Source organism: Tetrao urogallus (genome assembly GCF_951394365.1).
Source record: "Tetrao urogallus genome assembly, chromosome: 14".
Taxonomy (NCBI): Eukaryota; Metazoa; Chordata; class Aves; order Galliformes; family Phasianidae; genus Tetrao; species Tetrao urogallus.
Window position 1 is genome coordinate 8,311,281 of NC_136827.1, and position 14,825 is coordinate 8,326,105.

Consider the following 14,825-nt stretch of genomic DNA (forward strand, 5'->3'; position numbering starts at 1 on the left):
TTGGACTGCCCGGCACTCAGCTGAGCAAAGCTGAGCTGGTTTGACACAAAAGTAGGACGGGCTTGATTTCAGTGTATGTTAATTACAAATAATCAACTCTGAAGTAGAGCCCAAAATGTATATGGTCGGCCTTAAGAAGCACCCAGTTAGTAAGAACTGCGGGAATTCCTGCTTCTCTATAAAGCCTGCTCTTCTTTCCCCAGCAGAAGGGGACCTGATTGTATGAGGAAACAGTGAAACTCGCTGCAGAGGGTAATGATGCTGAAAAGTAGGAAGGCGGTGGGGAAAACTGCTGCTGCTTTGCATTCACTCTATGAATCCTTTGGTTTTGGTAATTCCAGTGGGTGTGATAAGGCAGTGATAGCAGCCCACAGAGAGCAACGCGCTGCCTTCCAAATGTATTTAGTTATTTTCTTCACCCAAAGGTTATTAAATCAGCCATCTGCTGTCAGTCATCAGGCCGGTGGTCAGAGCTGCAGTCAGTGTGAAGTTAGCAGTTCCCCTATTATAAAACATACAAATGAATGCAATATAAACATAAAAATTCAATGTCCTACCTCAGAACCTTTTGTTGTCAGCAGGAATGGATGCACCCTGGCTCTTACAGGCCCTGATGGGGACAGGGCTGTGTCTTGTAGAAGCATGGGCTCTGCTGAAAGGAGCCTGCAGTTTCGCTGCCTTCCTGCTTCCTGTCAAACTGTGGATCGTTTTTGCTGTCCTCACACCTCTTGTTGAACGCTATCTCCTCTTCCCAGCACATGCTGATGGGTGCTGCTCTGATAACGCTTCCTCCTAGCAGGGTGGGGATGGGATGTCCCCTCCTTGCAGAGCAGCCCGCAGCTGTCAGCACTGCACAGCGCTGGGGCAGTTCATCTGAACCCTCCATCAGTGCAGGCACCAAGCCTGAGCTGTGCCACAACAGTTCCTAGGTGTGCCTCTGGTGCTGCTCTGCTGTCTTTTTTTAAGGTGCAGCTTCAGGAGCTGTGTGTGCGTTATCTGATGTGTTACGGTGGCATTAGTGCTTCGTTGGTAGCCCTACAGTCTCTAAAGCTCTGTTTTGGATAGGGGTGGTGAAGGGCTCATGGTGGAGGTGCTGTGCAGCTGCAGTGTAAACCCAGCATGGGCACAGGGAGGCACAGGGCTGTCTCTGCCACCACCAGCTGCCAGCCTGGGCTTCTCCCAGGTCAGCTCACTTTTGACAGTTTGGTTCACGGTGAGTGTAACACCCAGTTCCTGGAAAGGGCATTGCAGAGGGACGTGGAACTGCTAGCTTTGCTTTTTGCTTAAAAAGGAAAAAACAAAAAAAAAAGGAAAAAGGAAAAAGCTGAAGTTGATTGCAACTTTGTCCATAAAAAGAGGGCAAAAGGAAAAAATGTACGATTGTGATTGGGTCTCGTCCCTTGGAGCTGAGAGGTTCTCCTACAGTGTTTCACATGGGGAGAGAAGAGGAATGAGAATACATCGCTCCTTTACTGAGGGAGCAGTGGCCCAACGATATTAAACTTGGTTGAACTTTAAACTTGATTAAACTTAATGTTCACTTGAAATGCAGTGACACATGCACTGCTCCGTCCCTTCTGAGGGCCAGGCGAAGGCTGTCTGCAGCTCTGCCGAGCCGTGGCTGTGTGTGCAGGGGGAGAAGGATGGCTCTCCGTGCCCTAAATATTTTGACAATTACTTCTGTGTCACGGCCTGGAGCTTGGCAGTGCTGTGTGCCACGGGCAGCTGCATGGTAGGGAGAGCTCAGAGCAAGGCCTGGGGTCTTTCACCCTCAGGCACACACCAATCCGTGTCCCTTAGAAAAATCCTTACCTGTCTCATGATCTTTTTATTTTTTTTCCCCTTGAACAGCGCAGTTTCTTTGAAGCAAGGATGGGGGAAATGTACTTTTTCCCATCCCTGAGGTACTGCTGTCTGTAAATCTGGGGTTTTCCTAATGAACATGCTGCTGTGCTGTGTGGGTGCTCAGGGAGCTGTGCTCACACACAGCCACATGCCTGTCCCCTGCCTGTCCCCCACCTCACGCACGCAGCCACTCAGCCTGTAGCCAAGTCCTTAGCACTGTGTGCTAAACTTGTTGCAAAAAGATGCAACCACTCAAAGTGTTCTGGTGGTTTTCATTTTGGTGGGGTTTTTTTTCATGTTCTACTTTTTTTTTTTTTTGAATGCAATGCGTTGACTGAGTGAAGCTCAGGGCAGACATGCTGAACTTGGGGCACTGTGCTCTTGCAGGCAGCTTGAGAATGTTTCATGCATCCTTACTCCAGGTCTGCACAGGCTGAAAGCCTTCTGTCCATGTCGAGCTTTCTTTGCCCCCACATGGTTTTTTCTCCTGTTTCTGGCTCATGTTGGCACTGTGCAGCCAGCTCAGTTCCTGCAGGTTATGGTGCGATGTACCAGCAGAGAAGCTTCTCACCACTGCTTCGGCCTGTCCTGCTGTGCTTGGGTACAACGTTCCAAGCACTGCACAGAGCTTTTCTGCACCTCAGCAGGCCAATGCACTGCTGCTTGGGCTTGTTGGCACCCCCCACCTTCTGCTGGGCTGCTGCTGAGCCTTTAAGATGGGAAAGGGTGCATGTGCCATGCTCCAGTCCCTTTGTTTGTGCATTCACTATAGATTGGAAGTCCTTGGTCATTGCTTGAACTCGCTGCCGATGTTCCTTTCCATTGCCCCTGGCACGTCAAACCAGAGGAAGACACTTCTGCATTTTTACTAACGCTTTTCTATTTGTTTTGCAAGCCACTTCCACTTCCCTTTAACTCTTGCAAAAGCGTTACCATAGCTGCCAGAGCAGCAGTGTGGTGCAGCCCTTGGGCTGGAGCTCTCCTGCCTGGCCTGGTGCCTGTGTGATGCTGTGTCTATGGGGGGTGCCAGGTACATGTTGCCCTGTGGCTTCAGCAGTGTGATATGCAGAAGGGATCGCTGTGTGTGTGCTGCATTTGGCCCTCTGGCAGACGAGGCAGCCTGCTGGCATCTCCTCCTGTCTTGTTGGCATAAGGCTCAGCGTTATTTCCCCAAACACACGTATTGCACCTGAAAGTCATAACTTAGAAGGTTAAAATGTTCCTTGTAAAGAGTTGTATTTCTGGGAGGCTGCACTGGAGCTGGGTGCAGCATGAGAGGCTGCAGGCGTTCGGATAGAAGGTTTGAATTTTGGGTGGTCCTGCGTGCAGCCAAGAAGCACACTCAATGATCCTCGTGTCCCTTCCAGCCTGGGACGTTCTGCATGTCTGTGATTCTCTGCCAGGCTCAGTGTTCTGGGGCTCCCCGCTGCCACAGCTGCACTGCTGCACCCACATCACTGCCAGCTCTGCTGCCTGGTACTCTTGGGTGGGGTGAATTCAGCATTTCCAAAACAGAAAAACCAAAGACACAATAATAATAATTTAAAGAGAGTTATTGCGGCAGACTGAAGTGGCTCTGTGGGGCTGATCGGACATGAAAGTAATTTCAGCTCCCATTGATTATTTGGCAATAATAGGAATACTGACTTGTGCCTGTCTGCTCTGTGTTTATTGATGCAGACAGCTCAGGCAGAGTTCATTGGAAGGCAATTAATCATTATGCTATCCCTGAGAAATACCTAATCATTCAGTTGCTTCTGTACAAAGACACACAACAAGAATTTGCTGCGTGGAAAACCAAGGCAGAACCATCAATCTGCAAATACAGCATCCACTGGAAGGAGGCTGAGGAGTTGCTTTTCTCTTTTGGTTCCCCAGCTCAGTAATACCTGGGGCATCAATTTTCGCAGCACGCAGAAGGGACAGAAACACGACTGCACATCATTGCAAACCAGCTCTGAAAGGGTCACCCCACGCTCAGGAAGCTCCCAGGGCACCATGCTGGTGAGCAGCACAGGCAGAACTCCTGTGGCACCACTTGGAGCATGCTGGCTGCCAGCTCCGTTCTTTGTCACTGGTGGGTGAGAGCTCACAGGGACGGTCCCTGTGCCTGCCCTCAAGCACGCCGTGCCATGGCAGGGTGCTGCCTGAGGAAGGACAGAACAATCTGCCTTCCGGCAGCGAGTTCTTACAGAACTTTAAGTAGTTCCTGTGTTTGTCAGAGCCGAGGTTTCACAACAGTCTGAGTCATAGGCAGACCAGACAGCCCTCTGTATCACCTGAACAGCCACCTCTTACCCTTTACATCCTTGAAGTGGGCAGCACTTTACGCCTCTGCCTCCAAGGAATGACAGTGCTTGTTCCCTGGTGTTCCCAGTGTGTTTGGGAGCAGCGTGCCCCTCACCCATCTTTTTCCAGAGGGCTGCAGCAAGATCCTTCCTTCCTTTTGCTTTATATCCCGCATGTTGGCTCCTGGCATGGCTTTCTGGAAGTGGTTTATTGGGTAACTTTTATTTGATTCATGTTCTCCTGTGAACTGCATGCCCCACTGCTGTCTCTGCACAGCCATGTCAGCCTGTGTCTGTGCGGTGCGTTGATTTGCAAAAAGGCACATAGGGCCAGAAGGGCATTTCAGGTTTTAAATGCCAGGACTGTAATGAATCCAGCTACAGCTCAGCAGCACATCCTGGGCGCTACGCTGGCAGCTGTCTGCTCTGTATTTTGTGCTAATTAGCACTCCAGGGACAAATAATCCATGGCATTAAAATGCCCAGCAGTGGAGGAGATACATGATGGAAGTGGATATTTTTTTAATTTAACTATTTTTATTTTTGACTGACCAGCCATAGGTCACAGACTGGCATCAGTTTCTGTTCTTGGGATCTCACCAGCTAGCTTCTTCTTTCTCTTCAGCCCACAAATTTCAGTGGAAAATCTGCTGGTCTGGGAAACACTAATTCATCAGAGTGTGCATTTTGGAGTATTTTGTGCAGGAAATGAAACTCTCTCTTCATCTTCACATTCTCTAGAGGTCATTTCAAATGCTGTGGCTGTCTAACACACTCACTGCTGGTGAGTCAACCTAGGGTACTCTCGAGTCATCCTGGCTTTCTTTTCCTCTCTATCACTGTTTTTAAATCTCAAAGAAATGAAAAGATAAAGAAAATAGCTATCGTGAGAGTTGTTCTCATTTCCCTTGCTGCAAAATAAGGGCTTCCACCTCATGGCAGCTCCTGATGGAGGTGAAGCTGTAGAGATGCAATCTTCCGGCTCTCAGAGAGCAAGCAGTGGATGCTGCCTTCCTGAGCCTGGCACTGTTTCCCCTTGCCCAGGTCAGCAGCTCACAGACTGGAGGTGCAGGTTGCTTCTGTGTGACTGCTGGTTTGGCATTTTGAGGTTGGAACAATCTGTATTTTGCTTGGTGCTGATGTCTTGGAGCAGTTTATGACTTATTGCACGAGGACGAGTAGAAATCAGAAAAGGCCTTTAAGCACTAAAGGATCGTTGCTTGTCTCAGATGTCTGAAACTGGCTTGCAGAGATAGCAGTGTAAGCATTTGGCGTATTTAGCATCCAAACAAACCTTCCTGGAAGAACGTCTCTGTTTTAATACGCTGTATGCAGGAAAATACTAGCTGAGAAGCTGGAGGAAATTGCCAGATGTGAGTTACAGAGACCGCACAGCACGCTTAGCCAAAATTTGACATTGCCTGTACGCATCTGGCTGCTACAGTGCTGGGCTGTGTCACACACGCTGCCTGCTGATGGGGGACAGCTGTCCCTCGCTGCTGCAGGGCTGGCACGGTGGGAGCGCAGAGGGCTGGGTTGGGGCTTGGCAAGATCGTGGGCAGCTTGGAAGGGGTCAGCAGTGCTGCCTGGTGGGGTGTGGGTGCTCATAGTGTGTGGGGAGCGGTCTCATCATCATGCTGGAGGGGCTTTGTTGTAGTGAAAGCCGACTTGTGCAGCTGGTGGGACTCCGTCCCTTGCAAAACTGCAACCCTCGTGTCTGCAGCAGCGGCCAGGAAACTGCTCTCATTCAAGTCAGTCCTTATTCATGGGGAAGGGCAGCAGCTGATCATACTGTGGGCATCTGTAAGGTCCCAGAATTGCTGTTCTAACATGTAAGAGAACTCGTGGCCTGTGCCAAAGCCACATGGACCTCACGGCCCTTCCTGCTGGCCTTGTGCACCACGTGGTGAGGCGCTGCGCAGGGCCAGGCGAGTCAAGGAGAAAACAACTCTTGCTCTGCGGTTCTGCCACCAGCAGCGTGACTTCACCCACTGCGTGTTTGGACCGAAGGCAAAGCGGTGTGCTAACAGGCTCATATCTGGAGAGGAAGCCGTATCTGGAGGTTGCTGGGCTACTCACCGTTAGTAACACGGGTAACGATGAATAAGATCAGATCGTGGACTGCGATTGCGCCCCCGCCCACAGCCTGCTTTGCAGAACTGTGTCTTCCAGGTCTGTGTGCGCAGCTTCTGCAACCACAGCCGTGTGCCAGCCGAGGCTGCAGGGTGGTGGGGTGCAGGGACCGTGGGGACCACGTGCCTGGGGAGGGCGAGCAGCCTGGGCAGTCAGAGCCATCCCTCCCCTGGCAGTAGGCTGAGCCCCTGGGGCTCCGTGGGTGCCTTTAGGGCCCCTGAGTCCTGGTCTGAGCCCCGCTGGTGGGCCCATGCGGTAGCTGGCGTCCAAGGGAAGCCCCACCTTGTCTCACAATATTTACTTTCCCTCCTTGGCTCCCTCCCAGGGCGGTAAGTGCAGAGCAAACATGGTGGGGCACTTGGTATGGAGCTTGGGAAGCACCATGCATTCCCTGTGCTTGCTTCTGCCCCAGAACCTTGCCCCAGCCTGCCTGCTCTCCTCTGGTAGCTGCTGGCAACTTGAGACACAAATTGGAGGGGAAAAAATGCCCACAAACCCAACAAAAAACGATTTTCTTCTGAAACTAGCATGAGCCACTGTCTTGCATTTGGGCAGCAGGCCCAGGTAGAAATGGGTTTGTCCCCTGTGGTAAAGACACACATGTTCGTGCCAACTAGTGTGAATTCAGCAGTCAGGACCTCCTTATTTTCCCTCTCTCCATTGTATGGCTTTCCCCTCATTCTCTCCTCCTCCCACAGCCTGGCTGGTAATACACAGCAACATTCTCACCTAAGCCTTGTAAAACTCTTCAGTAGGGTTCATAGCGTTTACGTTAGGAATTAATCCTGCTGTAAGCTCCCATGTAGGTTTTGCAGACACAGATACATAAACCACAAAGCAGTAAAAAAGGTCCCAGCTGCTCCTTCAGCGTGAGCATCTCCAGCATGACTTCTGCCTTGGGAAGCAGTCGTGATCCTAGGAGGAGCAGCGTGGAGGAGGGACGAGGAGTAGAAAAGGGGATTGAGCTGACGTCATGCTGCAAGAGCTCCCCTGTGTCAGTGGAGGAGCAGAGTGTGTGAGCTAATGGGGATTTCTCCTGTTCCTCAGCCTGCTGATTCAATGCACTTCTGGGAATGGCATTCAGCTCCTGAGTCAGCTGCTCCATCTCGCCCCCTCACCCAGCCCGTGATGCTCTGATAGCAGAGTTCTTTGTACAGTCAGTCTTGCAAACACACCCTTTTTTGCATTTGGTTGCAAATTTTTGCGAAAGTTGTGTAAATTTCCAACTGCAAAGTGCTCATTGGCCGTGACAGTTTTGGGGGAAGCAAATGGGCGTCAGTGGTTGTGTTGTGTGGCACCCCATGCTGCATTAGCAGCCTTCTTCTGGTGCATAGCATCTACAGGCACAGCAGTTCCTAGGCAGCTGTTGGTGCTCTCTTTCTAGGCAGTGAGTGATACTTGTGGAAGGGAAGTTGGAGGTGATGGAACTCACTAACCCTGTATTGCCAACCCTTAGAACAGCAGAGTTGTTCTCCCCTAGAAAGGAGAGGAAAGTCAGCAAGGTTTCCCAGGCAGCAGGACAAAGGTTTGGACATATTTCTATGTATTATGTGAAGCAGGTTGCAATAAACAGGTTCATGGAGCTGTATGAAATAGCGGGGCAGCCTGCTGAGACTATTTCTCTTACCGTGGTCTGAACAGTCACAGGTCTGAAGGTCACAGGAATGCTGGACAGTCTTCAGAAATCGAGACGCACCCTTCTTGGTGCTTTACCTGCTGAGGAGGACATCCCAGTGTTTCCACTACGCATTGCAGAAAACTGTCCTGGTGAGGAAGAGGAGTGTAGGGAGCGTGCTGAGTACTGTACTGTGAGTTTAGTTGGATTTTGGAGCTATCGCCTACAATAAGATCAGAGAACCTCTAGATTCTGAGATCTTCTTGCTTCCGTATCTTCTCACACTACAAACAAATGGAGATATTTCCTTGTCAGTGTTGATCCTTTGTCTGAAGCTTTGCCCAGGCCAGAGGGAGCAGCAGTGCATCTGCAGGCTCCCATCCTTGTGTTACAGATGGTCCTGGAGGAGCAGGAGCTGTGCAGGCTCTGTGTGTTCCTCACTATCCTCACCTGCTCATGCTGGTTTTGTCTTGCAGGCTAAGAATAAGGAAACCGGTGCCTTAGCAGCTGCCAAAGTCATTGAAACAAAGAATGAAGATGAACTGGAGGATTACATGGTGGAAATTGAAATACTGGCAACCTGTGATCACCCGCACATCGTCAAGCTGCTGGGAGCCTTTTATTGGGAAGGCAAGCTGTGGGTAAGAGTTTCTCCTATGTGTGACCTGTATGATTGTACGTTTCTAGCTTGGCAAAGAAGAAATGGGTAACTCACAGAGAAGCAGAACCTTTGGAGCACCTTTGAGCATCAGTGTGAATTAGAAATGACTTGCAGACTGTGCTCTGCTTGCTGGATTTTCCCCACTTTCTTTGACAGGCAAACTGTCATCTAACCAAAGCCGTTTATAAATAGCCCAGGGAAGATCAAGAGATCTTAAGCTGAAGTGAAACTCAGAGTTGTTAGATTTTTCACCTTTTGTAGCTTGAAAAGGTAGAAAATGCAGCACTGATGAGAGCCTCTCTTTTGTATCCACCCTCTCATTTGAAGGATCTGATGAAAGTGTAACCCCATTTTTTTTGGCTCATCCGTTATTTCTGGCTCAGCACACAAAAAAGCAGGTGGGCACAGGCAAAAGGACACCAAATGCAACCCAGCAGGCTGGTGCAAGGCCTGGACTAGCAACTTCCTGCATTGCTCTCCTTTAGTCCAGCTGGTACAGTCTCTACCCAGCCCCTCCTCCCCCACTCCTCTTTTTCTATTAATTCCTTAGTGCCAGAGGAAGGTTAGCATGGAAGGCACCTTCCCTGGACGTGAGCTGTATCTTGCTGCTTGTCCTGCCTGCCTGGGACCGAGGGCAGAGCCCAGGCTGAGCTGCAGATCTGCCACTGGAATAACACAGCTCATACCTTCTTTCCTTGGTTAAGCAATGCTGCAGAAATGCTCTTGCACTTCCTTCTGTGTGTTTCCTTGCTTCGAGGGAGAAGGCTTACACGCTGTATTTAGATGGCTGCTAATCATGGTGCTGAGATGCTGGGCATGTGGGAGAACAAAAGTAAATATGTGCTGTTCTAAGGAAGTGAAAGGCAAACATCTTTCCTGGGAGGGGACTCAGGATTTGGACGAGATTGCAAATGAAGCCACATAAATCCTGGCAAAACGAAACAAGCAAATGTATAATGAGCTGAGGTGAGAGGTGGTGCAGGCTTATATTGCACTGAGTTCTGCTTTTCCCTCCCTGATCTGCCTGTCCTGCACACGCTGGCCGGCCTCGCCAGCTCACTGAAATGTCAGCCCCCTCCCCTTTCCCTTCCACCTCCTTCCTGCAATAGGAAGCTTTGCCTTCCTTCCTGAAGGGAAAATGGATTGCAGATCTCTGCTCCGCTTTTGTCTATGAAGTGCTTTGTAATGTCATATGCTCGCCGACCTACTAAAATTAAACAGCCTCTTTGAATCTAATGGAACAAGAGCCTCCTGTATGAGGCTGTCCCGTGAGGGCAGACGTGACAGCCCTGGCCATTGTTTTGGAGAGAGGATCGTTCTCTTTATTTAATTATTTGAGTGGCATTTCCATTTCAGTGCTCAGGCCGTTCCTATTAATGTTGTAGTGTTTTTCTGGTTTTAGGGAAGTAAATACGCCGGCCTGTTGGCCTGCTGGAAGGTTTCTAGTTGCTCTCAGGCTTTCTCTGAAGTCAGAGGTTTTTGCTTCTTGGTCGCCAGCCCTGTGGGGGAAAATCTGCAGCCATATATCAATGTCTCCTCATCTGGCCTTCTCCATCCCACCTCGATTTCCATCTGTGCAGTCACTTGAGCAATGCTTTCTTGGACCATTTGCAAATGTTCCCTTTGCAGATGGGTGTGCAGACCCTGCTGTAGTTCAGGCTTCCCGTGGGTGTGTGTCCTATGGTTTGCTGTGCAGGGAAGGCAGTGTTTGGGAAGGGGCAGGAGCTGTGGCACATCCTGGCTGCCAAAGCTCCAGACGTGCCCAGCCTCCCAGATGGCAGGAGTGCCTTGGTCTGAATAATTTATGGCTTGATCTGTGCCACAGGCATTCTCAGCTGACAGTCCTGAGAGGTGCTCTTGCTTCATCAGTCTGTTGACTGATGTCTGACTCCTGAGTTTTGAGTTTACATGGAAAATATGAAAGGAAACCTGGCCTTTGGCTGCCTGGACCCCAGAAGTTCTCTGTGCCAGGCAGGGCTTGGGGTCAGTGTGCTGTGGGTAACAGAAGGGGACGTTCAGTTTTTGTGGGGCAAGAACCTTCCTGTGCGAAGGGAAGTGGTGTAGCTCAGCACAGCCTCGTGTAAATACAGCTCTGAAATGAAGGCATAAACCAGCAAATTCCTCTTGCTTTTCGACCTGATCTGTACCATGCTGAACCAGCAGAACCCCAGTGCAAAAAACAGGCTGTGCATGGAGGGATTCAGCAACTCTCCAGCGATATGGCGACAAGACAGCATCCAGCATGAAACTCCTTCCAGCATATAAACCCTTTGCAGGGATGCGGTGCCCTCGGCCACTGGGTGCTCTTCTGTCCCCTTCCTCCCCCACGGTCTGTTCTGTGCTCATGGCAGGGGCTGAGCAGCCTTGTGCTGGCTGAGAACAGCCCGGTGAGGCTTGCAAAACTGCAGTGCTGGGAGCTCTCGTGATTTTATTTTATTTTGATTATAAGCCCTGTGGCATTTGATGTTCTTTTGCATAAATCCCAGCTGCTGGAAATGGGGGCACCAAATGAAAGCTGAGAATCTCAAGCTATTAAAGAAAAAAAGGTCTGGTTGAAGTCCTTGTGGCTGTGTCGCATTGTGTGTGTGAAGTGTGTTGCAGAAAATGGAAACACAAAGGCAGACACCCCCCACCCAACTTGTGTGCAACTTCAAAACAAGGTTTTTTTTAACATCATTTTGTCATTGCAAAATGGGACCAAGGTGTGGGTTTTGAACACTTGGAATTAACAGTACTGAATTTGTGCTGATAATATTCTGTACATGGGAAAGGAAAAGAACAAACCTCGCGTGTTCGGTCCCTCTTGAGAGTTTGGGTTCTTTGTTATGTTGGTTTGTTTCTTTCTTTCCACAAGAACACAGACTGAGACCTCAGAGGAAGGAGAGGCCCTTTGATCTGCTTGTGAGCATCTCTGCTGCTTCCGAGTGCCTCTTCGTGCAGACAGGAGCAAGAGGAGATGGGGAAGGGGATGGCTGAGGAGATCTGTGCTCCCAGGGCTCTGTGACGTCTCCACCAGCAGCATCCCTGCTGCAGAGCCTGTCGGGATGCTCCAGCACCCACACTGTGGGGTGCTATGGCAAATAGTGTCATTTGGCCACAGGCAGTTAATATATGAATCCTCCAGTGGCTGCATAGCTTTTCTAATGAAGCACGGGGAAATTCTTTTTTCATCCCTACCCCTTTTCTATAAACTGTCACTGCTATAGCAAACGGGCTTTTGAATGAACAGATGTTTCCTAGAGATCAAAGCAAACGGCTGTACCATGCAGGTAACCCTGCCTTGCCAGGGTGTTCTGAGGTTGCTTAATTCAGTCAGCTCGGAGTTTCTCCTTGCTGGCCCCCTGTGAGGGTATGCTGCTTGCAGTTAGGCAACAGCTTTGTAGCCAGTCTTTGTACCTCTGGAAGGAAGGTATTTTGCATTTTCCATGGGCAGGCCCTGACCTGTTCAGCCAGGGACTTTCTGGATTGTTACTCCTTTGATATGGATGTTGACTTGGACATTCTTGAAAATCCTGTATTGTGAAGAGATGCTCATTATCCCATGCACTAGAATGCTGGGCTAGAGAAAGCATCTCCAACTTGCAGATCTCTGAAGTTGAAGTACCTTTTCTTAAAAACAAGCACAAAAGAAAGCTGATAGCAGTATTGGGTTCCTTAAGGCTCTCCTTATGGGGGGTGGTTACAGCCCACAAGGAAGCAGAGCTGTGCTGCAGGCTGAGTGGCCTTTCCTAAAGGTGTGGAGTTCTGAGTTCCCTCCTGTCCCCCTCCCTGCTCTGAGCCAGGCAGTGCTGTGCACAGCAATGGGGTCAGCACACTGCCAATGAGAGCTGGAGCTTGGAGCTGCTGGCAGCTCTCTGGAAATCCTGTCCTGGGTAAAAGTGAGGCTTTCCCTTAATGCAAGGGTTGACTTGAAATGGTTTTGATAAAGCACCAGGGATGACTTACACAGCAGGCTGATGACCATAGCAAAGCCAAGTTCAAGAGTACTTCTACAGGTAGCAACGTGACAACATGAATTGGAAAAGAAGCCTTTGTGTATCATCCTCTATAGAGGATAACGTGGCAAGAAAAGGTTAGTGAAGCACTAATAATGCCTTATGATTACATCCCTTTGTCTGTTCCACAGTACATGCTGTGGAACGCTTTCATAAAAGAGACTAAGTGTCATTATTCTGGTTATTAAAAGAGAGAGATGGGGAACAGACGGGAATTTGCCTAAAGTTTACCCAGCAGGTAAATGATACCTGGGAATGAGTCCTGAGTGCTGGATCCCAGTCCGGGGCTCTAACCATAAGGCCTTGGTTTTATAAAAGAAAGCAGCAGACAACAAGCCTGTAGGCAAATTCACTTTCAAAGCTTTTTATAACTTTGTTTATGAATGAATCTCAATGAGCCACATTCCCACTGGGCTGGCTTACCAAGGGAAATGCTAAGCAACTGTGTTTGCATTTAAATGAATATTTATGAACTACCTGTGTATAGGAGACGGTGCCTTGAAACACAGCTAAGCCCTGGAATGAGTGACAGACTGCAGTTTTAGACATCTTCTTTTTCATCAGATATAGTCTGAAAGTTGTTATCTGTGAGGGAGGGATGTCGCTCTGCAGACCTTGTGGCCTCCAGTGGTTTCCATTGACTTCGAAGTCTGAAAGTCACGTAGCAATACCTTGTCCTGTGTGATGGATCTGGGCCTCTTCTGTTGTCATTGTGGGGATGGGCTGAGTGAAATACTGCTTGTCGCCAAAAGATCATCTTAGCTCATTGCTCATTTTAGCTATTTGTATTTTAAAAGGTTCTGTGCTTTCTGCAGCCCACCCAGTGCCAAATGCTGTTGGTCAGCAGGTTGAACTGAAAGTGCTGATTGAGCTGGTGAGAGACGGGGATCTCAGCCCCACTGCTCTGTGCCTGGGCAGACAGCCATCACCTCGGTGTGTTTTTCTTGTTCCTATAGCCAGGGAGAGCAAAGTCAGGGACTGTGAATTCAGTGGATTGCCTATTGCTTTATTGAAAGAAATGAAATGCTCTATGCGGTGCCAGCAAGCGGAAGGATGCTCGTTGCAATGTCAAAACTCTGTGGGTATCCTAAACGTAGTTCTGACTTGCTCTACCAAAATTTCAGTAGCAGTGGAGATATTTCTGCTAGCCAGGGAGTGAGTGTTAGTTCAGGTAAATAGTTGGTCATCTCAGAGTGATGCAGCTGTGACAGAACCCATCTGCAGTCTCCATGCAATCAGCAGGAAGCTCTGTGCTCGGGAGGAGAGCGCTGTGCTCTATGACTTTGCTCTTGGTAACTCCATAGGACTTGGTTTCCTTACTTGCTGCCCTGCCTCTTTCCCTCATTGCCTATGAAGACAGACCTTTTTTATTTCAAATATTTTAAAATATTTTTTCTGTAGGTTATTTTATTCAGAAGAGGGGAGGGAAAAAAAGGTTTATTATATTTAAAGCCTCTGAATGGTGTTCTTGTCTATAGGGAAAATTGGCAAGCTGAGAGCACTCTCTTACAGAGAGCTAATTATTTCACTTCCACCTACAGCATACTTGCTGTGTCAGGCAAGCTGCTGACATTTATTCTCCTCTGTGGCAGCAGTGGATTGTTCGATGGCACAGCCAGCACATGGTATGCAGGGTAGTGTGATGCTGGCTTCTGTGGGCGCTCGTCCACCCGTGGCAATTGGGCATGGCTTGTGAGCAACCCTTCTGTGCTGTTCCCCTCTTTCTTACGGCCCTTTGGCATGTGAGAGGCATTAAGCCTGGGGGAGGGGGGGGGGAAGGCACTGCATTAAGCAGGCAAAGCGATGTGGCCCACTGCCTTGCTCACTTTGCAGTTGAAGCTGGAGCCTTGGGCTTCAGGCTGGCTGCAACAGCAGGATCCTTAGTGTGGTTGTAAACAAAGCTGTGATGTAAAGGAGATGAGGATAGATGAGACCAAACAACGTTTAAAAACCACACATCCCCCTGTGCAGTTGGAAGAGGCAGATTGTGTGCAGGACTCCACCACAACGCTGTTTGGCTCCCTGCCCTTGTCCCCTCTTCCAGCCAGCAGATCTGTGTAACTGCAGTGTTAACCAGCAGAACTTGGGTTCAAATGTCAACCAGACGGAGGAAAGGACATGCCCCTTGACAGTCTAAATGTGGTTTCTGTGCCTAAATATATCACTTTGTTCTTTCCATCGATGGAGCACAGCTCTGTCCTGTGGGGTTTGTGTTGGTTGCAGCTCAAGCTCCTTGTTTGTACTCGGAGGTTTGTGTTCATCCCAAGCTTTTGCTGCAGCCGTGTGGA

General features: G+C 49.4%; 1 protein-coding gene across 1 annotated transcript in view; it reads left to right on the top strand.

Moving 5' to 3' along the window:
- Positions 1–14,825, top strand: part of STK10 (serine/threonine kinase 10) — a gene marked incomplete at both ends in the record, with an annotated part of 41,018 nt that overhangs the window by 2,524 nt on the left and 23,669 nt on the right. Inside the window, one exon of the mRNA XM_079542181.1 lies at positions 8,358–8,522. Within this exon, the coding sequence (XP_079398307.1) occupies positions 8,358–8,522 (165 nt within the window). The remainder of the gene's footprint in view (positions 1–8,357; positions 8,523–14,825) is intronic.